The sequence below is a fragment of the Talpa occidentalis genome, unplaced genomic scaffold (assembly GCF_014898055.3).
Source record: "Talpa occidentalis isolate TD23 unplaced genomic scaffold, MPIMG_talOcc4v2.1 talOcc4.6, whole genome shotgun sequence".
Lineage (NCBI taxonomy): Eukaryota > Metazoa > Chordata > Mammalia > Eulipotyphla > Talpidae > Talpa > Talpa occidentalis.
The window spans coordinates 111,780,359-111,803,172 of record NW_023604972.1 but is presented as its reverse complement, the minus strand read 5'-3'; the positions used below and the strand labels follow the sequence as shown (position 1 = coordinate 111,803,172).

Below are 22,814 nucleotides of genomic sequence, written 5' to 3'. Positions count from 1 at the left end.
AGATATTCTACTTTTTTTGCACTAAATCTTCAAAATCCAGTTTTTATTTTGCAATTAATTCACATTTCAATTTAGATGCTGTTTTTTTTTTCCCCAAGGATTTATTTATGCATACAAGAACTGGCGTTAAGGCAAGAGGTGTGGGGGGTGACAGGATTCACCAGAGACAGAGTGGGAAACAGAACAGGCAGATCTACTGAAATACACTGCTGAGGGGAGCAGCAGGCAAGTCAGGAGAGGTCTACTGCTCCATGTGGGTAGCTCCCTGGCTGAGGATCTAACTCGTGCTGCAGTGGCTGCAGATAGCTTCATAGCTTGCATCTTAACCTCTTGCTCCACTACGGAGGCCCCTGGATGCTATTTTCATTAGAAATACTTGATCAGTATTTAGATTTTATAAAATATATGCAATATAGTTATGATTTGCATTCTCAGTATAAATTTATATACCCAAATTGTTCCAAATATGCCTAAAAGTTTTCCAATAGCTGAATCAAGCCTGTTTTTACATTTTTGATAAAATTGAAAATACAGTTTACCAGTTGCACTAGCCATGTGTCAAGTGCTTGCTAGCCACGTGTGGATAGTGGTTACTTTATTGACTGAGTGAGACTTCTGCCCGGCACTGAGAATGTGCTAAGTAAATATTTGTGGCTTTAAAAGATAATCAAACCTGTTTTTCAAAATGTCTAAAGTAGGCAGAGTTGAATGGCTTAATAATTGAATTAAACAGCTGTAGGGAAACCAGACTTCCAAGGTTAAATCTTTGTTTCTCAAACTTAATTATTCCTAATAAGCATTCATTGTGCAGCTTTACATATCTAATTTATAGAAAATTTTAATCAGCAAAATGTTCCTAAGTATGAAAAGAGGTCTTTTTATATTCTTTGAGAATGGGAATCTTATATTCTAATGTCCACATGTCTTTTCCACTAATTATCCAGATTTTACTAGCTCAATGCTCTACTCAAGTTGCACTTCTTTCATAGAACCTTTCTTGATTTTCCTGCCTTCCATGATTCCTTTCTTGAAAGAACCAAATATTTTATCATCTCTATACTTGGATGTGAATTCTTTCCCATTTGATTGAGTTTTGTCACATCTAGCATATCCAGTTCAGTGTTTAGTAAGTGGAAATTGCTCAACATTTGCTTGATGATATAGAAAAACAAGAACAATATGTAAATCCTGGCTAAAAAACTTAACCTCTGCCATTTCCCATAATTTGCATTCACAATGCTTGATTGCATTTTGCTTAACTTGAATAGTCACAGATACTCAGATGAGTTGGAGAGAGGGTTGAACTGCCAGGTGTTCACTTACTGCTACTGTATAAGAGACTAAACCAAAGAAAGACCACCCGTTCCACTACTCTCCATGGAATGCACACCCATTGTTTCAAGGTTAGGTGAAAATACACAAATATGGGGAATTGTCTCACTGTTGAGGGAGCTCAAGAAAAAGGCTTCTGCAGATTTATAGACCTGGAGGTTGGGGGAGGAAGAAGGGAGGACTAAGTGAGAAATACTGAGAGTGAAGAAAATTGTCTTAAAGTTTTCCCCCATTAAGGAGACCTCCAAATAGAGGCATCTGGGCCAGGAATGCAGATGTGTGTAGGAGGATGGCTGGTCAGAGAGGCCTGAATCCTAGACTGCAACTACTTTCAGAGATGGCAATGCATTGACTATGTAACACGTCTGATGTGGGGAGGCCTTTATCTGTGAGGCCTGCCAGGCAAAGCCTCTGTAATAGCCCATGGTGGGCCTGAAAAAACAGATATTTAGCAAGGAGCTGAACTTAAGTAGGAAATCACTTCTGGTCTTAAGACCTGAAAAAATCTCATCTACTCTGGGACACATACTTTCCAACATTTTCATTTCTTTGAAATCAGGATGCATTTTATAATTGATGTCAGCCAGGTATCAGTTGTGATCTAATTGTGTGAAACTTTGCATTGACACTTTTGGATAATATCAAAACACCAGCATCAAAAAATCTTCAATGTGATGAAATGTAATCTGATTTTATATCATCTTTCTTAAGCAGTGCTTACATCAGATTTGGCAGATTTATGCCTTTGGTATATCCATTTTAGATCTTCCTAACCTAAGAGATTTAGATATTAGGTATAAAATAAAAAGTATAATGAGACATTCTGAAGCAGAGTTCTGTGATTTGGTTCATTGTTCTTAACTGGTTACCTAATATTTAATTATGAAAGCTTCCCAAGACTAAGCCACCTGAGAATAGTAAGATTTTTAAAAAATATTGTGACCAAAGACTCTTAACCTATAAAAGTCAACACAGTCTAAAAACACCTATCAAATCTTAAGTTCTCTTTTCTACCCCTCTCACTGATGTTTACATTTTCCAGAGATTGTTAGAACCTCTGACCATGCCATACTTTTCTGGGAACGGCTGGAAATCTTGCTTAGCAGTTTTGGGAAATATGTGCTATGACTGAAAATGAAACTTTACCCATTTAACTAGCTCATGGGTCTGACTGATTACAAGGTGGTAAGAGAGAACACATATGAAATGTGTTCTACTCTGCTAGGCAAAGCCTTTGTAATAGCTTGTGGTCAGGCCTGAAAAGCCACATAGATTTATTCGCTAGGAGATGAACGCTCCACTCTGTGTCAGGACTGTCGTGCACTGTTTCATAAGCACTGTCAGGGCAGAACAAATGAATGAAACCACGTAATGTTCTGTGGGTTTCTGGAGGATCCAGCTAGAGCCATTTTTCATCTGACTCCAAAAACCTGTCCAGGAACAAGGATTGCGGGATTCTGATGATAGCACAATGGTGTCCCTTTTCAATGTCATTTGTCTTCAATGCAATTTGGAAACCAATTCCAAATGGTGGGTAGAAAGCAGAAAACTGAAAAACCCTGGAAGAATACATAGAAATGTAACAGAATACATAGAAATGTAACAAATAGCTCAAATCCTGGGACAGAGGCCCTGACAACCTCACCTACCCTGAACTGAACCAGAGGTTTAGCTATTGGAATTCCATTGAAATAAAATGAACCGTTTTCCCATTTGATTATTTTACATTTCCATATATTTCTCCCTTTTAACACATTCCTCAACCCTGGTTTATTGTGATGTGTACACCTACTTAACATCTTTGTTTGTTTATTTATACATACAAAGAACTGGGGTAGAGGCCAGATGCGCGGGAGAGTGAGAGGATGCACCAGAGACAAGAGTGGGGAATAGAACAGGCAGACTGACGAAATAAACTGCTGAGGGGAGCAGGACATGAGACAGGAGAGGTCTGCTTCGCTGTATGGGATTCTTGCCCGCGGGCTGGGATCAAAACCGCGCTGCAGAGGCTGCGGACAGCTTCACAGTGTAGCGCTCAACTGCCTGTGCCACCAGAGAGGCCCAGTACACCTACTTAAGAACCAAAGAGTAGATTTCAGAAATATGATAAATAGATGGAACACCTCTTTCCTAATTCCTCTTTTGAAATCTGTTTTAGTTATCTGCTGCTGTGTAATAAACTCAAAACTGCCCAGGAATACCATCTCACTATCTCTCTGGGTTAGGAATCTGGGCATGGCTATTGGGGTCTTCTAATTCTGGGTCCCTCAGAAAGTTATAGTCAAGATGTTGGTTGGAATATAGTCACCGCATCACTTCCGTGGGTAAGACTCTGCTTTAGTGGTGGCTGGCAAGGTCTAATTTCTTACAGGTTGTTGAACTGAAAGCCTCATTTTCTCACACTGTTAACCCAAAGACTGCCCTGAGAATTTCTTGCCACATGTGCATCTCCCCAGCAGTGTTTACAACATGGCAGCTGGCTTCATCGGAGTAAGCAAGCCAGAGGCCAAGAGTGTGTGAAAAATAAGTTATAATCTTTATAACCTGATCTCAGAAGTAACATGTCATCACTTTTGCTGTATTCTATTAATTAGTAGTGATTCACCTGTTCCAAACCACACTCAAAAGAACATTGAACATAATCATGAATAACAAAAGGGCAGATCACGGAAACACTTTAGAAGTCATTTACCTCAGAATGCAAAGTATATGAATGATACACAATTTAGAACAAGTGTTTTGAATATGAATCCCATTCTTAGAACTCTTTAATGTCACAACTTTAAAAATTCAGCTTGAATCTGGCAGTCCTATTAAATGGAATGGCAGAAAATTGGCTTTTGGGCATTACTGGGGATCATTCTCATGAACACAAACTCGGTTGTCCTGAGGTTTTAGGACTATAAACCCTCAAAGCCCTGGAGAGTCCTTTAGAACAAACCCTTGGAACCTGCAAATCCTTCTCCTCAGTCTGGGTTCGGGGGGGCATTTTCTTCCTCTTCCTTTGGCCCTTCCAGGCACTCCCATCTGCTTTCCTGTAGTACCTTTTCTATTAATGTAGCCCAATCCATTATGGACTGAGTCATTGCATTCGGTGGACATTTCCAGTCTGTTCACATTCCTGAGTCAAATAACAGGGATCCCGGCTTCTTGTTTGTAATGGGAAAGAAAGGAAAAATAGGGTGTGGAATATTAACATTTCAAAAGTATCCTGTTGAGCAGTATATAAAAACATTTTAGACACCATTTAAATATTTCACCAAGCTATCAGTGTGGTCATTAAAATTTTAAGTTCCTGTTTGATAGTTCCAATGTCTGCATCACCGCTAAGTTGGTGACTTTATCTCTTGACAAATTTTGCTGAAAGGCCAGTTCATGTGTAAAAACTCGGATATTTTTTGTGCCTAGAAGCAATACTCTTGTCCTGGTAGGGCATTAGTGTGGAGAGTTAAATTTTTGTGCTGGACTTGGAATAATAGGCTGAGAATTCCTTGTGCTTAGAGTGGGACCTGGGGTGCTAGTGAAGTTTTCTTAGTGTTCTTGCTCCATCCTTGCTCTGTACTTACCTGCCAAGACAAGGTCTTTCTCGGTGTTCTCGCCTCTCCCCCAGCAGAAGACTGTAGTTGCTGGCTAGTCAGTGCTAGGCTTGTGACTGTCCTGGTGCAACCTAAATCCTTCTATACAGGGTCTGTGCTCCTGGGCATGGGGAGCATTTCTGCCTTTCCTCCCCTTGGCAGACAAACTTTGCCTTGTATCTGCAGCTGCTCTTAGACTAGAGAGGGTTTCCTGTTTCTGCAGGTGGTAGCAGACCTCGTCTGGATAGAAGCACAGGATCCTGGGCTTGGGTGACCTGACTCACCCTACCCGATATGTGAAGGGATTTGCTTTAACTCTCTCCCAGTGGCAAATGGATTCTTTCCTTTGTCCTGGGGTGAGAGGATTTTCTCCCCTTTCCCAGAGGCAGGTGGGTTTTGCTTTTATTCCTCCTGCAGAAACAGTGGAGTTTTGTCTGTGAACTGAGGTTGAGAGGATTCCTTCTCCTTTGCCTTTGGCAACTGATCACATCCTGTTGCTACACTGGGGAGGTAGGGAGGTTGGGAAAGTGAGGAGTGCAGTGTCCTGCCTTGTCCCCAGTCTTCCTTGGGCATCCTCAATGGAAGACTCTGGTAAAGTGCTTGCTTGTGACTAGTACCCCAACTATTTAGAATAGACACACTTACACACACTGGCTTTAAGAATTCATTACAAGTCTGGCTGACCACCTAATGCTTGTGTGCCAGCCATTTCTTTCTTATGTTCTTGCTTACAGTGAACAATTTGTATGTTCTGTCTCACCCTGCAGATACTTGCCCCCCTCAAATCCATTTTATTGATTCCCTTGGGACCTCAGCTCTTTGGGCTCAAGGGAAAATTTATATATAATCTGGCTTTGCTTATGTTATTAAGGTAGACGACATTTTGACATTCTAAGCAGAAGTCTATATTCAGTTTTCTCTAACATTGAATCAGCAATCATATTTCCCGCAAACATACAAAGAAATAATTTCAAAGGTACAGGCTGTATTACAGAAAGGGAACACAGCATAGACTCTCAGAGTGCTTCTTGCAAAAGCAGCCCAGGAAAAGACCTTAAAGAAGGTTGACATTTAGTGGCTGTTGGAAGGGAGATCTACGAGTATTGAGAAGCAGAGATAGGAAGGATCCACAACTTCAAGTGCTGTGAGAGGTCACTGTTATTCACACAGTATTGGAAGTCCTAGCCATAGTAATCAGTCATCCAAATTGGAAAGGAAGAAGTAAAACTCTCACTATTTGTGGATGGTATGATTTTATATATAGGAATCTAAAAACGCCACCAAAAATTGGCAGAACTAATAAACAAATTCGGTTAAGTTGTTGGATACAAAATCTACACAAAAACTGGTTGCATTTCTATACACTAATAATGAAATATCAAAAGGAGAAATTAAGAGATCAGTCTTATCTACAATTGCATTAAAAGGGTAAAATACCTCAATATAAATTTTACTGAGGTGGAAGACCTATACACTGAAAACTGTAAGACATGATGAAAGAAATTGTTGAAAACAAAAATACAGTCTCTTCAGTAAATGGTGGCAGGAAAACTAGACAGCCACATGCAAAGGAATGAAATTGAGCCACTATCTTGTACCATACTCAAAATGTGCTAAAGTATGTGTTAATATAATCAAGCCCTAGAACTCCCTTATGAAGACATTGGTAGCTCTTGACATAGGTCTTTGTGGTGACTTTTTAAATCTGATTCCAAAAGCAAAATAATTAAGTGGTACTACATTAAACTAAAAAGCTTCTGCACAACAAAGGAAAGCAACGAAATAAAAAGGCAACCTACAGAATGGGAGAAATAGTTGTAAATCACATCTCTGATAAAAGGTTAATATCCAAATGCTATAAAGAATTTACACAACTCTATAGCAAAAAAAAAAAATAATAATGAAAGAAAAAGAATCTGATTAAAATATTGTCAGAAGATCTGCATAGACATTTCCCCAGATATAAAGATGGCCAACAGGCACATGAAAAGATGTTTAGCATTACTAATTATTAGGGAATGCTAATCAAAAACACATTAAAATGGCTATTATCAAAAAAGGTAAGGAATAATAAATGTTGGGAGAGGATGTAAAGAAAAGGGAATCCTTGTACTGAATTGGTGGGCATGTAAATTGGTGCAGCCACCATAAAAAACAAGTTTTGGGCCTCCCCTGTAGCGCAGTGGTTGAGTGCTGTGTTGCGAAGCTGTGCAGCGCCGGTTCCATCCCTGGCCACAGGCAAGGGTCCCACATGGTGCGCAGACCTCTCCTGCCACGCCCGCTGCTCCCCTCAGCAGTGTGTTTTGTCAGTCTGCCTGTTCTGTTCCCCACTCTGGCTCTGGTGAATTCTCTCACCCTCCTGCGCTTCTGACTGTGCCCAGTGCTTGTATAAACGTTTGTTTATACAAATAAATAAATCTTAAAAAACAACCAAGGACTTTCCTCCAAAACTAGGACTAGAACTACCATATGCATTAGCAATTCCATTTCTGAGCATTTATTTGAAGACTATGAAAACACTAATTCTAAAAGAGATACGTGTGCCCCTGTGTTCATTGCAGCATTATTTGCAGTCACCAAGACAGGGAAATAAACTATATGTCCATTGATGGAAAATGGATAATGAAGAAGTGGTATATGTACATTATAGAATACTACTACTCCATAAAAAAATGAAATCTGGCCATTTTTAATAACATAGATGGACCTAGAGGGGATGATGGTAAGTGAACTAAATCAGAGACAAATACTGAATAGTCACTCCTGGGAATATAAAAATAAAATCCACAATGAACAGACAAAATTAAAACTCATAAATTGGTTGTTACTGGTGGGGAAGTGGGCTAGAGGTTAGGTGAAACAGGTAAAGGAAGTCAATTACATGATCTAGGATGGAATCGAGACTTTTGGTGGTGATCATGTTGTAATATAATGAATTATGTTGTACACCTGAAGGTTACAAAATCTTATAAACCAATGAAATCTCAGTAATAAAGTGTGATGCACACACACATACTGGGGTAGTATTCAGCCATAAAAAGAATGAAATCTTGCTATTTGTGCTAATATGGTTGGTTCTCGAGGGCATTCTGCTAAGTGCAATGAAGCCAACAGAGAAAGACAAACACTGTGTGATCTCTTATATGTAGTTTCTTAAAAATGAAAGAAAAAAGCAAGTTCATAGGCACAGAACAAATTGGTGGTTGCCAGAGGTGGGGATGAGGGGTGTAAGGGATGTATGCGAACTGAGTAAGGCTATCAAAAAGTACAAATTTCCAGTTAAAAAATAAGTCTCAGGATGTAGTACCGGGTGGTGACTATAGCTAATAATACTGTTCTGCATATTTGCAAGTTGCTAAGAGTAAATTTTAAAAGTTTGCATCACAAGAAAAAAATTTTGTATGGTTACAGATGTTAATTAGACTTACTGTGGTGGTCGTTTGCAATATATACAAATATGGAATTATGTTGTGCTGCTAAAACTAATATATGTTGATAATACCTCTTTTTTTAAGTGAGTGGATTTTTAGAGCAGAGCAGCAGCTACAGCACATACATAGTTTGGGTATGAAAGATTGCCTGAGATTTGCAATACACAGACCGATCTGTTACTCTTTTCACAGATATTTACGGAGTGCCTAATATATTGCCAAATGTCTAGCTGTACAAGAGCATGGCAGGATTTCTCTTGTGTTGTGGGGATTTCCCTGTGGTTGCTTTACTTTGGGGCAAGGCCTATTTATCAAGCCTATGACTGGGCAGGGCAGCAGGATGGGGCAGAGGGGAAACTAGAACAGAGAGAGAGATGAGCCTGAGAGTCTGCATTTCTAAACAAGCTCTTAGTTAATGTTCATGCAACGGATTCATGGACTACACTTTGAAAAACATGGTTCTGGAGCCAATGGGTTCTTAGCCGATAATCAAACAATTAAAGAGTGACTATCCTTGTAATTTGGTTCCCCATGTTTTTTTTCTAGTTATAATAATGTGGGAAAGGCATTCAGTATTTGTGCACTTAGTTATATGACAATAACAGATTATTTTCCATTTGTGGGTTTTAAAGAAACATTTTTGAAGATTAATTGATGAGGTAATTGCTTGAGAGATTCATAGTTTCCCAGAAAGCATGCTACTACATTAGTGTTTGGCATGAAAGTGTAATGGAGTCCATTTGTGAGAGCTTCCTTGGAAAGTTATATGACTCTTTTGCAGGAAGGGGAATGCCAACAGCTGAAACAATTGAAACCGTAGATAACTGGCTCAAATTAACACTCTCTCAGAGAAAGAGTGACTGAAGTAACCTAAAGGTGATAATTATAACACTGAATTTTTTAATTATATTACTAAATGTTTATACTAGAATTCTAAAAACTATATTAGTACTCGTAATTAGTAATTATATTAGTATTCACATTTATATTGTATTATAGAGAATATATTTATATTTATAATTGCATTAGTATTTATAAAACTAAAAATTTGGCCCAGGTGGAGACTTAGCATTATAATGAGACAGGCCACCTGTGCACAGGCATGTAATAGAAAAACTCATGTGCTCCTTATTCCCTACCCAGAACATGAGAGACACAGAAACAACCCGGGCCCCTAAGCCTTTTAAAACCTCACCTTACCCCAAGCCCTGGGAGAAAGGCGCTTTGGCACTTGAGCTCCCCCCTTCTCCATTGTCAGGCCTCAATGAAGATCGTGCTCTGAGCCTGGTTGGTGGGTTGTTGGCTGTCAGTCACCAGAGGATGGACCTTGTCATTTGGGTCAGCAACATTGCTAATGTCCTTGGGGCCTGTCCGCCAGCAGACGGCCATATCTCCTACTTCCGTGGGGAAACAGAGACCTTGAGGTGGAAGATCTCCAGTCTAGAAACACACCTCACTCACGCCCACTCTCAATTCTGAGATGACACGTGCGCATGCCTCTCCTTCATGCTGCCTCTCTCCACTATAGACTGTGTTTCAGAGTTAAGCTTCTTTCGAGAAACTAATCTGTTCCTAGGTTTTCAGCCATTCCTGCCATATCTGCACCCCTGCTGCCAGAACCTCACTACCGCTCTCTCCAAGGAGACCCTTCAAAGGTGAAATCGATTTACTTAAACAAAACATGTAAAGAATTTGGACGATGTTAATATTAGATGAAGGTAAAGAGGCTCCTCAAGTGAACCAGATTATGGAAACAAAATAACTTCAGGAAAAGTAAAAAGTTCCTTGTCCAAGTATGATGAAAAATGTGACACAATTTTGAGGCATCATTAAGAGTTAAGGAAAAAAAAAAGGTAAACCAATTGATTCTGATTCTCAAAACAGACTTAAATCTTGCATTAGTTTGAGAGACATGGGATTCATCTTTTTTTGTATGTCTAAAACACTATTTTATTCTGTTGTGATTACTGATTACATAATCGCAAATGCTATTGTTTAAGCTTTAGAATAACAGATAATTCATGGGTGACATAATTAAAACAACATAAAAATTGTAAGCTTTGAGGGCCTCCCCGGTGGTGCAGCGGTTGAGCGCTGGGTTGCAAAGCTGCCCACAGCCTCTGCAGTGCTGGTTCGATCCCCGGCTGCTCCCCAGCCACTGGAGGAGGGTCCCACATGGCGCGCAGACCTCTCCTGCCGCCCGCTGCTCCCCTCAGCAGTGTACTTCGGTCCTTCTGCCTGCTCTGCTCCCTGCTCTGGCTCTGGTGAATTCTCTCACCCTCCTGCGCTTCTGACTGTACCCAGTGCTTGTATAAATAAATAAATAAATCTTTAAAAATAAATAAATAAATAAATAAATAAATAAAAATTGTAAGCTTTGAGAATATAAAAGTGACATTATAGCTAAAGATTTTCAAAGCTAAAACTTTGGAGTAGCAAAAGTCCAATAGAAATAATAGTAGGAGCTTCCTTTCAAAAAGTAGAAAAAGTAAAATTAATGATAATTTATTTTAAACCAATGTATTAAAGATGTTATTTCAACACGTAACCAGTGTCTACTGTGGCTGTAAATCACCACAAACATCATGGCTAAAAAAACCAGACATTCATTTTCTCATAGTTCTGGAAGCCAGAAATCCAAAATAAGTTTGCCTTTCCTCTTCTGTTTCTCACAGACACAGGTCATCAGATTTAGGGCCACACAAATCCAGGATGTTCACACCTAGGGATCCTTACTTACATCTGCAAAGGCCATATTCCAAATAAGTTCATATTCTGAAGTTCTGGATGGACATATCTTCTGAGGGTCCATTATTCCACACTCTACAGGAGTTCGTCAAGGACTTCTAGGCCTCACCCCACGTCCATTAAACGTCTGCCTCTTACTCGTTATTTCATAATTTTGTATATTTGCAAGTAACATGTTCTGATAAAAAGTCCCTTCCTATTATTTTCTGGGCTCCACATCCCTTAGGGAAGGATTAATGGCTCGCCTTTCCATTTCCTATAGCACTTCATATACATCTCTTTGGCCGCACCTGCACAGGTTTATAGCACCTTGCTAAATGTCCGATTTCCCACTTAAGTGGTAAACTTTTTCCACTTAAGTGGGGCCTCTGCCTCACGCAGCTTTGTTTCCACAGTGTCAAGCACAATGAAGTATGCTTGTGGAACTGGGTTGAAAGACTGGAGCACAAGGATTGAGTCTTTCCCCCTCCAACCTCAGGCACTAGTTTATTTAAGAGCCTTCTTTACTGTTCAGTCAGTTCTATCTGATACTGGCTTTCTGTTACACACTCATCTAATTAACCCTTTGATTAATAGAAATGGAGAGGCTGACTTTGTTCACTTCCTGCTTCCACTTCTTCCTTTGGGTAGGTTTCTCAATTATTTTGACCTCTGTTTTCTCACCTAGGAATAAAAAACTACTGATCTTTTAAAAATTAAATAATATACTACTGATGTCATAGGATTGTTGTGAAGGTCACTTGAGATTATTAAGTTCCTCATACTGTGCCTGACACATAGGAAGAGCTGCGCATGTTATATCATTAAAAATCATAATACATTCCTAAATGAGTGACTTAGCCAAGGTCTCTGCCTTTCAGTTCAATATGCTTTCCTAAAGATGTGTAAATAAGAATTGGAGACCTCCTTGCTGGCTTAGCTACCAATATTTTCTTCATCTCCTTTATTTAAAGATAAGTGCATGATTGTATGTTTCTCTTTTCAAGCTAAAGACACTTTCAGCATTTCACCCATTACTACATTTGTAAGGACTTCCTGAATAGAAAAATTAAAGGTTAGTCATTCCTTTAATTGTTTACAGCACTTTTCCTATAAAGTTGTGTGGTTTCACAGAAGCTAAAGTTTGTTTTTGTTGGTTGTTGTTACATTAATGCACTCCATTTCCCAGCATAAGTGGGTGAGTGTCACCCTGACTTGGGTAGAGCTTAAAAGCACAGGGAAAACCTCTGGCCAATCAGTATTCACATGTCTATATAGATAAATTCCATATTTTCTCTCTGTCCTGCCATGTCCTGCAGGGGACAGAGCAGCAGTGGTTCCATTCCTTAGAGTCAGCAGGACACCCAGAACCCCACCCACACATCAGGTGAGTACCACATTCATTTAGAAGAGTCTGATAACCCAAACATTGTAAATTAGACCTCTTTTTCCATTATGGAAAGTTTTGGGTTTTTTTTTTTTTTTCTGTTTTCTTCAGTAAAACTATGGGTCAGAACCCACCACAGGAATTACTCCTTAGTTAGACTGTTTGTTGATAGTTAAAGGGACTCTAATCTTTTAGTAGTCAGTATTTTAAAATGCTGAGGGGTGGGTGGAGAATTATGAAGGTCAAAGTTCAGGATTGGGGAAGATACATGAACAATAAGGACTTAATCTTTTAGGAAACTCTAAGGTAGAGAAAATTAGACCTAGTTGATTCAGGAGAAAACATTTGTGTGTCCTGCTGTTTTATGCCAGGATAACTGACAGTGAATATTAGCTACAGTTTGATTTTGGTGGAAAGAGTCTAGGCTTTGGAATAAGACAGTCATGAACATGAATCCCAGCTATGCCACTTACAAACTGTGATTTTTGGACTGGTTATATAATATCATTGCGCCTCAATTGCCATATTTGTGAAGGAAGGCAATAATCTACAAGGATTTTTTTAGGACAAGATATTTTTCTCATGTAATTAGTGCTTTGTAGATGAAATCTCACATCATGGTTGTGTTTCTGCCAGTCTTGTTGCTGACCATATCAAAATGTTCTGTATATAAGGCAGCTGGCACCTAAAAATGGGTCTATAGACTTTGAATGTCCATAACCACATCTTGTGCAAGATACATAATCAATTTACTCATCCCTAAAGAAAGGATACTATTCATTTATTATGTTGAATTGTTAATATTTGACTGCTTTATTCATTTCATATGATTCATATCACTCAACCATTTACCTCAATTTCAACAAGGGTCAAATGAAATAGTATGAATGATTTAAAAAGTGCTTTGTAAAAATAAGGCTATTATTATTCTTACTGCAGGTTTCAAATCTACATTTAAAAGACAATGAAAACAGAGGACACTTCTACTTGTTCAATAAAAGTAAAACTTAAATCAAATCTTGCTAGTGTGTAAGAAATTTGAAGGGACGACATGAGGTTGGGGAGCTTTCTGCTTGCTTTTTCCCTCCCACTGTTCGGAGGATCTTAAACTTATGGTCAGGTGCTGTCCCTAGAACGTACTCCTTTCTTTTTGTCCATACTTAAAAATCCCAATCCCATAATATGCAGAGTCCCTGGCACAGAATGTGTATCAACATGGTGAATGAATGAATGAAAGTAGGACCAACCCCTGGAAAGTCACCAGGGGCATATTTTTGTACAAGTGATATCAGATGAAACTTAGCATCCAGGATGCAACCTTGAGTGGAAACTGAATTACCGAAGAGTGGTATTGAGTTTTATTTTATTTTCTTTATCTTCTTAATTGAGCTATAACCATAGATAGTTTCTGATAAAAGTTTATGCTACTAGAAGGAAAAAACCTTTCTCCTGTCAGCGTCATACATGCCTGAAAATTGGAGAAGCTACATGTTTATCGACCAGTGAAAGACTGATGCTGTTATCTTGAAATTCAGTAATGAGGGGGACTAAGGAGGCAGGGATAATTTAACATGATGAAATGTTTAGCATCTACTGGCAGAGGCAGTACATCCCCTTTGTTTCCTCCCTCTTGCCTTGTTTGGAACTGGAGCTGTTGCCTAGAGCCAGCAAAATTGCTTGATTTGTTTCCAGTTATTGTACTAACAATGGCTGTTCCCAGGTTTACACCTTTAAGATAAGACACCACCAGGTACTTGAGTGGCATTACTGTATATTCTGAGTCCTTTAGCCCTTCATGGAATTTTCATAGTGTTGTTTGAGAATTCCAGGTTTTTATTAAATAGTATATGCAAATGCATTAATTCCTTATCTCTGGATATAGTTTAGTACTCCTGAATTTTTAATGTATTTTTCAATTTCATAAATAATGTGAGATCCTCATTTTAAGTAATAATCATTAATGAAATAATGTCTGTAAATTAATTTTTTAAAGATTTATTTATTTATGCGTACAAGAGCTGGGGTACGGGCCAGAGGTGTGGGGGGGTGAGAGGATTCACCAGAGACAGAGTGGGGAGCAGAACAGGCAGACTGACTGAGATACACTGCTGCGGGGAGCAGCGGGCAAGACAGGAGAGGTCTGCTGCGCCCTGTGGGTCAGCTCCCTGACCTGTAATTAATCAATAGTGAGACTGTCAGCATCATCGTTTTTATAGAGATTTCATGGGCCTCCACCCATTTCTAACATGCTTTTAGGACTTGTAAATAATGGGAGCTTATTACCGCCAAGTTGGTTTGAGTGCCTGATGCATTGTTATACCAATTACTGAACAAGAGTGTTCCAAACAGGGAAATGCTTTATTAATGGGGAAATGGTACTGCCTGAGTGATGGCCGCCTAAGCTAAAATCCAGCCTCTGGATTGAAAAGGTCTGAGGTTGCTTTTTTTAAAAATTTGAGTGGGTACGTGCTGGGGTTGGAATAGGGTACATATAGGGGTCGGAGAAAGGAATTCAACTATTTTGAGATAGTGCATAAATCAAAAAAAGTGTTTAAGGAACTAGGTATTTTGGCAGGGGCTCAGGTGGTTGTCTTAGTGACGAGTCGGATCATCCTGTTCATCCTTGCCACAGACGTTCCTGCACTGCTGCCTCCCGATCTTATCTCCTTATGCTGGAAACAGGTTCATGCAAGAGAAAGGTTTCCTTTTAGGGAGATTAGTTAGAGAGTGTTACTCCTTGATTCCTATGGTGGTTTATATCCAGTTAAGGCTAAAGGCTAAGTTGGCTAAGAGGTAGAGGAAATTTAGACAATGTTCTGAATAATTAGGCATTAGAATGCTATTGATGTTATGATTAATTTTTAAAGAGCACATGTATTCTTCATTGAGAAATTAAAAATTTTTCTTTAAGTTTTGTATTTAAACTGTTCTTTGTTGAGACAATAGATATTGCTGTTGAATAACAAGTGTTAACTATTGCTGTTTTGTAATCAGTCTTTTATTGTTTCCTGATGGTATTTTTATTATTAGAGATCGAAGTTCTCATTTGGATTTAATGCCTTAGGCATTTTCCATTAGTTAGGTATTTCAATTTGTATATGAGAAAATTTTGTCTTGTGGTTTTCTTCACAAACGTTGCATTGTGACTTTTTCTAAAATGATTTATTTAATTGAAAACCTTTTTTTCCTTTATAATGATCTGTCAGATGAAAATGTTAGCACCATTTATTTCTTCCTGAGAGAGGAATTGCTTTTGCATTTGCTTTTTTTTTTTTTTAATATATTTGCTTTGCTTAGCCTTAGACTATCCTGTCATTTCATCTGGGATGAGGAGCCAAAAGTCTTTTTGCTCTAATTAATTCTACAAATAATATCGAATGTTTATCATGTGCCAGGCACTGCTTTACATATTAAGCCTCCAAAGAGAAATGAGAGAAGCGCTACTCGTCAGAAGCACCTAGTATATAGACACCAACAGGTAAAACTGCTAAATGTCATTCTGTTTCTGTGTGATATGTGCTACACAAGTGGCACGGGGCCGGGGGACACAGGGAGGGAAATCTTGGCCAACTCCATCTGGAAGTTCAGGAAGAGTGTTAGAGAAATTGAATACATAACATTGGAAGGAAGTTAGAGAATATTAGCCTTGAGCTGAGTCTGGAAAGATGAATTAATTTGCCAGGAATAAAGGCTAAAGGACATTGTAGGGAAAAGGAACTGCAAAGATAAAGCCTGGTGCTTTTGGGAAATTGTGAGTTGTTCCATTTGGCTGGAGGACGCAGGATCTAAGCAAAAGCTAGAGAATGGTCTCAGATCTGTGCAAGTACATTTTCCTTGGTGGCTGATTGACTTTCTGTATTATGTAGTGGAAAAGAATTGTGGACAAAATGAACTGTTGAGTGGGGCTGATGGAATAGTTATGAAAGCATTTATGTGATGATAGAAAAATAATAATAATACATTAAATTAAAAAATACTTTTCCTGAAAATCCCTAGAATCTGTTTATCACTGGAAATAAAGTTGTTGAAAGAGACAGGAAGCAAACAAACGCTGATTGTTGATATTTTCCACGCTCTCCCACAGCCTGTCAGGAACAATGTTGGCCTGGGTGCTGTGGTTTCTCCCTTTACTCAGCAAATTCAGCCTGGCAGGTAGGTCAGCTTTAGCCTTTTATAGATCATGTGATTCTTATTGCCATCTTTGGACAAGAATTGTTGATTTTAGAGCAAAGGGACACCCGAACTATGGACACACATGGATGGACAACAGGGGATTTGTGAACTCTCTGGATTACTATGGGTGGGCATGTGTATGTTCTGTATGTGAAAATTGGTTGAGATGGGCCATCATATTTTTTAAAATAAAAATTTTTTGCACCACTTACCTCTTTCGTGTTTTTCCCCTTCCACCTCCCTCTTAATAAATCTCACTTTGGTGATCAATATCTGCTAGTTCGTTGTTGGTGGGAATTTTATGGAGAATACACAATGACGTAAAAGATATAAATTAAAAAGTAAATAAATAAAATGCATTTGCATTAAAACTGAAAAAATCAGCTACTTTGTAATTGTTTTGCTTTATCGGTTCATCAACTTTGATTCCTTATTTTACTTATCTATGTGAAATTGTCCAGTATCTGTATTCATCATTCTGACTAGCTTTGCTATACATGATTCCCCCAAGCTCCATCTGTTTTGCTGTAAATGGTAACATTGCATCTTCCTTATAGCTGGGTAGTATTCCATGTGTGACTATACCACATCTTCTTGATGCAGTTTCCATAGTTTACACTATTCAAATTTTTTGCTTCTTCTTGGTCAGTGTTGGTAAACTCTATTGTAAAATTTTCCATTTCTTTCTTAGCATAGAGTTGTTAGTAGTAATCACTTAGTAGTAATTACCATAGTAATTACTAAGTAATCACTTATGATCCTTTGTATATTTCTGTGTTATCTGCAGTGATTTCTCTTCTTTTCATTTATCAAAGTTTTCTCTCTGTTAAAGACTTTGTTTACCTTCTTGAAGAAACTCTTCGTTTCATTGATCATTTAGTCTTTTTGATTTCTATTTCATTTATTTCTGCTGTAGTTTTTATTATCTCCTTCCTTCTGCTAAATTTTTACCTTGTTCTTTTTCAAGAGGCTTTGGGTGTAATTTTATTTTTATTTATTTATTTAAAGATTTATTTATTTATTTATACATACAAGCACTGGGTACAGTCAGAAGTGCAGGAGGGTGAGAGAATTCACCAGAGCCAGAGCGGGGAGCAGAGCAGGCAGAAGGACTGAAGTACACTGCTGAGGGGAGCAGCAGGCGGCAGGAGAGGTCTGCGCGCCATGTGGGACCCTCCTCCGGTGGCCGGGGAGCAGCTGGGGATCAAACCTGCGCTGCAGAGGCTGCGGGCAGCTTCGCAACCCAGCGCTCAACTGCTGCGCCACCGGGGAGGCCCTTTCGGTGTAATTTTAATTTGTGTATTTGGGATTTTTCTTGCCTCTTAATGTAAACCTGTATTGCAAATAACTTCTCTCTTAAAACTACTTTTATTGCATCCCATAAATTCTGATAGCTTGTACCTTCATTTTTATTAGTCTCCAGGTGTTTTTCAAATTCTGCTTTAATTTTCTCTTTGGCCCAGGGGTGATTGAGCAGCATGTTGTTTTATCTCCATGTGATTGAGGCTTTTCTAACTCTTAAAAGTAGTTTATTTCTAACTATGCCTTTGTGAGCAGAAAGATTTGCTTGGCATGATTTTATTCTTCATAAATTTATTGACAATTGATTTGTGTCTCAACATGTGGTCATTTCTTGAGAATATTTTATCTGCTCTTAAGAATAATGCATATAGTTTTGGGGTGGAATGTTCTGTAGATGTCTATTAAGCCTATCTGATTACTTCAGTATTTAAGGCATTGTTTCCTTATTTATTCTCTCTCTTGTTCATCTGTCAATGGTTGTAAATGAAATATTAAAATCTCTTACAATCTCATGTTGTTTTCAATATTTCTCTCAATTTCTATTAGTGATTATATGTTTTGGTGTGCAACGCTTGGTACATATTTACTTATAAGAGTTATATCTTGTTGTATTTAGGCACTTAACAATAATATAATGTCCATTTCTGTCTCTTATTACCTTTTTTTAAAAACTGGAAATCTACTTTATCTTACTTAGGTATGGCTGTTCCTGGCTTAAAATTTGCTTGTAGGATTATCTTCCAACCTTTAAGCCTGTGCTTATCTTTAGTAGTAAGACAGCAAAAAGTTGGACTTTGTTTTGTAAACTAGTCACTCTATCCATTTTAATTTTGGTGAATTCAAGCCATTTACTTTAAGGTGATTATTGAAACGTATTTATTTACATCTTATTTTTTTCATTTTATCATGGTCTTTATTTTTGACACCTTCCTTTTATGTCTTGTTTGCATTTCATTTCTACTGTCTTATGTGTTACTTCTATCAGTTTTTGATTGAAGGTTATACTACGGTTTGTCTGTGATGGCCTATTCTTGTGACCCAGGGAGTGGTTTGATCTCAAACTTGTTCTAATGGTTTACATTTTTGCTCCTCTCCTCCACATTGTGTAATGTCAGTGTCTAGATGAGATTTGTTGTTTTATAATAGTCCCTTATTAGTCGCAGGTTCCACCAATCTATTGATGACTTTCAGTGAGGACTTCACTGTACAGGCTTAGGAAGGCTCTGTCTCCATTTCATGTAGCCTCTTTTGACCACCTCAGAAATAAGTTATTTCTCCCAGTTATTCTAGTTAAATTACTAATTATTTGCATCATGATTCTTATCTACTCTCACTGTCCCCTCAACTTGTCTTTTACCATATTTTCTCTCTCTTTTCTTATCATATTTTACTTAAATCATCTCCTACATAACGGGCTCCGGTTTCCTTCTAGAATATCCTTCCATTGGTCTCTGTCCAGTTGTGCCCTTCTATTTCAAGACTTTCTTATAAAACACTAACTTGGCAACAGCACCAAAGTAATATGAACATAGAGGGGAAAAGGGATATTGAGAACATCTTATTTTTGAAAAAAGCTCTTCTTGCATGTGGAAACTTCTCTGGTAAACAAGAACAGTTTCACACCATTTCTTAGTAGAAATTTAAGGAGTATTTCCCCTTATTTCTTGAAATAGGGGAAACTGTTATTTCTAGAATTATAGGAATATAGGGTTTTGTTTTTGTTGTTTGAGTAGGTGGAGGAAGGATTGGGGAGGGACTGGCAAATCTAGTCTTCAATTTTCAGTTTCTGAAAAATAAAAATTTGATTTTTGAGTAATTTTAGAGTTACAGAAAAATTAAGATCACACAGATTTTCTGCATAGATTAGGAAACTCTTCCATATTTATCAGTGAACCAACACATCCAGCTTTTGAACAGCCTGTTTTTATCAAAATGTGCAATGCTGGAAATATTTGTCATGTACTGAAATTACTGTGTTTCCCCCCCCCAGTTCTGCCAGCTAAGCCTGAGAACATTTCTTGCATCCTTTATCATAGGAAAAATTTGACTTGTAATTGGCATCCAGAGAAAGAAGCCAAGTATACATGGTACAATGTGAAGAGGACTTAGTAAGTATGAGAGCTATGTGCTGTGGGAGTATGGAAAGGAAACACAGACTTCTGGTTCAGTCATGATTCAGGTCATTTATAAAATGTCATTATGTATACCCAGTGGCTGGGATAATGTTTCTGCTACCTGCAGCCATGCTGACAGCATTTATAACTACAGAGGGAGGAGATGTGTACCCCATATGGAACCTCTTCTTAGGGCTGCCAAATTGGCTGAGAGTAGTCACCAGTTGAAAGCACAGTGAGATTTCTATGTATCTAATATATTCAACTATATTCCTCCTTCCAAAATGTGTTATAAAATTGCTCATTCTTCATAGATCTAGCTCTAGTAAGCAGGGTTGTGAACCTAGAACTGAGAGACAGATTTATCTCAGTCTGCCAGCAATTTGCTGTGTGATCCCCTGTCCAACAGTATTCCATCATGATAGTAATTCTTTAAGATTTCACTACTTCAGGCACCCCTTTTAATTTGATTGGAATAAAAATTACACTTTTATAATTATAACTCTAACCCAAAGCTAGATGTCTTAGTATATCTGTGCAGGGACATTTTAAAAATAGTACATGAATCCCTTGTGTTGTCCTAGGAATGATGCCCATAATGGGAAGTACTGAAAGATGACCTTTGACCCTTTTCCATTTCAAAAAGGGAATCTATAGTTCTAAGTTTTTGTTTGTTTTTAAATACAAGATCTCATATATATATTTATTCCCACTCTTTGGAAATTGGTAACTGGTATTGTAAGAGAGGTCCTCTTCATGTTTTAGAGCACAAGAAAGTGGAAAAAAAGGCAAACAATATTATTTGCAGTACTGATATACTAATGAATATGTCAGAGCGATGATACAAGACAAGGGTCAACAAATATTTTCTATAGAGCCAGATACTTACTACTTTAGACTTAAAAATCAGTGGACCTGATTTTTCCCCATAGAACCTGTTTATAAACACTGAAATTTGAATTTCATATTATTATCACATGCTGTAAAATATACCTGCAATTTTTTTCTCCAACCATTTAACAATATAAAACCTGTTCTTAACCCTTGGGTTGTATAAGAACAGGTGGTGGGCTTTGACTTATGACTGTAGTTTGCTGACTACTACTTTAGAAAATAAGAATGACGAAGGTGAGAAATCCATGGTCCAAATGACTTCTCTTTTCCCAGTCTTCTTAGTTTTAGTCCCAGTCGTAAACAGGAAGTACCTGTAAAATGAAAATCTGGAAACTTCCATAGGATTACTCCTATTTTTGTGTTTTAAAGAATCATCCTTCTTTAAATTATCCTTCCACCATATCATTAAATATAGATAAATTAAAAACTCGTTTAAAATTCCATCTATGTGTCTATCATAATTTAATCAGCAAGTCCTCTTTTTTTTTCTTCTAAAGATAAGTTCTGAAGGTTAGAATCTGGAGTTCATGTCAATTTTTTAGGAAGAGGAAATACATTGTGAGTGTATCTTTTGGTAAGCTGACAGCATTGCAAGGAGGCCTCCATGGTTCTCAGGCAGGCAGGAAGCAGGTAACTAATCTCTTCTTGGAGGTGAAGAAAGAATTTGGAGAGAGGGTCACTAAATCCTGAACTGTATAGTTCTGAAGAGCAACCCAGAGTGAAATTAATGAATGTATGCTTAATATATTATATACAGCTATGTTTCAAACTGCTATACCAAACTCATGTTGAATCACTTTTTCTTTTAAAGCTCTTATGGGAAAAACAATGATAATTGTACAACTAATAATTCTAGAAGTGAAGATCATGTTTCATGCTCTTTTCATTCAAGAATAACACCACCAGATATTTATACCATTCAAGTGGAAGCTCAAAATGCAGATGGTATGATTAAATCTAATACAACTAATTGGAGCTTGGAAACCATTCGTAAGTGTGATTTGATATTTTTATAAATTCTTTCAATAAAAGATAACCCCCTCTTTTTTTTAAAGCAATATCTGTAAACTACAAAGTAGACTCAAAATCCAAGTATAGTGTAGGTATGTTTTATGGATGTACAGAAGATTTGTTTTCTTATTGAAGAAGGAAAGAAGAGAATATGGCAGGAAGGGAAGACAGAAGGAACCACAAGTAGAAAATAAAAAGGACAGAGAGGAGAGATTTTTCTGGTTCCTGATTTTCTGGTTCCCTGATTTTCCTTGCAGCTTATGCTTTGAGTTATACTCAAAGGAAGAAAGCATTTTACTCACTGAAAACATCATTGTGCATTTAGGAAAAGTAAAACTTGTTTTTAAAAACTCTCACTAATCATTTTACCTTTTAAATTCTTTTTCAATAACTCATTTTTACCACTTAATTTTTTAATAAATGGTGAGATATAATTCATGTGCCATAAAGTTCACTTTTTTAAAAATGTGGATGACAGTTCAGTGATTTTTTTTATCATGTTCTCAAAGTTTTGCAAATATCACCAGTATCTAATCCCAGAATATTTTTGTTATTCCAAAAAGAAACTTCATATCCATTAACAGTTCCCAATTCCTTATTTCACCTTTCCCCCAACCTCTGCAACCATGAATCTATTTTCTGTTTTTATAGATTTCCTTATTTTGGATATTTTATATAAATGTAATGATACAGCATGTGAGTTTTGTATCTGATTGTTTTAAATACTGTATTATTAATATGCATGTTGTAGCATTATCAGTACTTTATTCCTTTTTATAGTTGAATAATATTCCAGTGGAAGTGTTAGGGGGAAAAGGATGTCCCAAAGCTAATTCCATATAGGCTTTGTGGACTCCACCCCCACCCC

The 22,814-nt window shown here is 37.7% G+C and overlaps 1 protein-coding gene across 1 annotated transcript in view; it reads left to right on the top strand.

Moving 5' to 3' along the window:
- The first annotated feature begins 16,549 nt into the window (after positions 1-16,549).
- The window catches only part of IL31RA (interleukin 31 receptor A), a 38,403-nt gene continuing 32,138 nt past the window's right edge, over positions 16,550-22,814 (top strand). The window contains exons 1-3 of the mRNA XM_037529361.1: positions 16,550-16,604; positions 19,918-20,035; positions 21,747-21,925. Of these exons, the coding sequence (XP_037385258.1) occupies positions 16,550-16,604; positions 19,918-20,035; positions 21,747-21,925 (352 nt within the window). The remainder of the gene's footprint in view (positions 16,605-19,917; positions 20,036-21,746; positions 21,926-22,814) is intronic.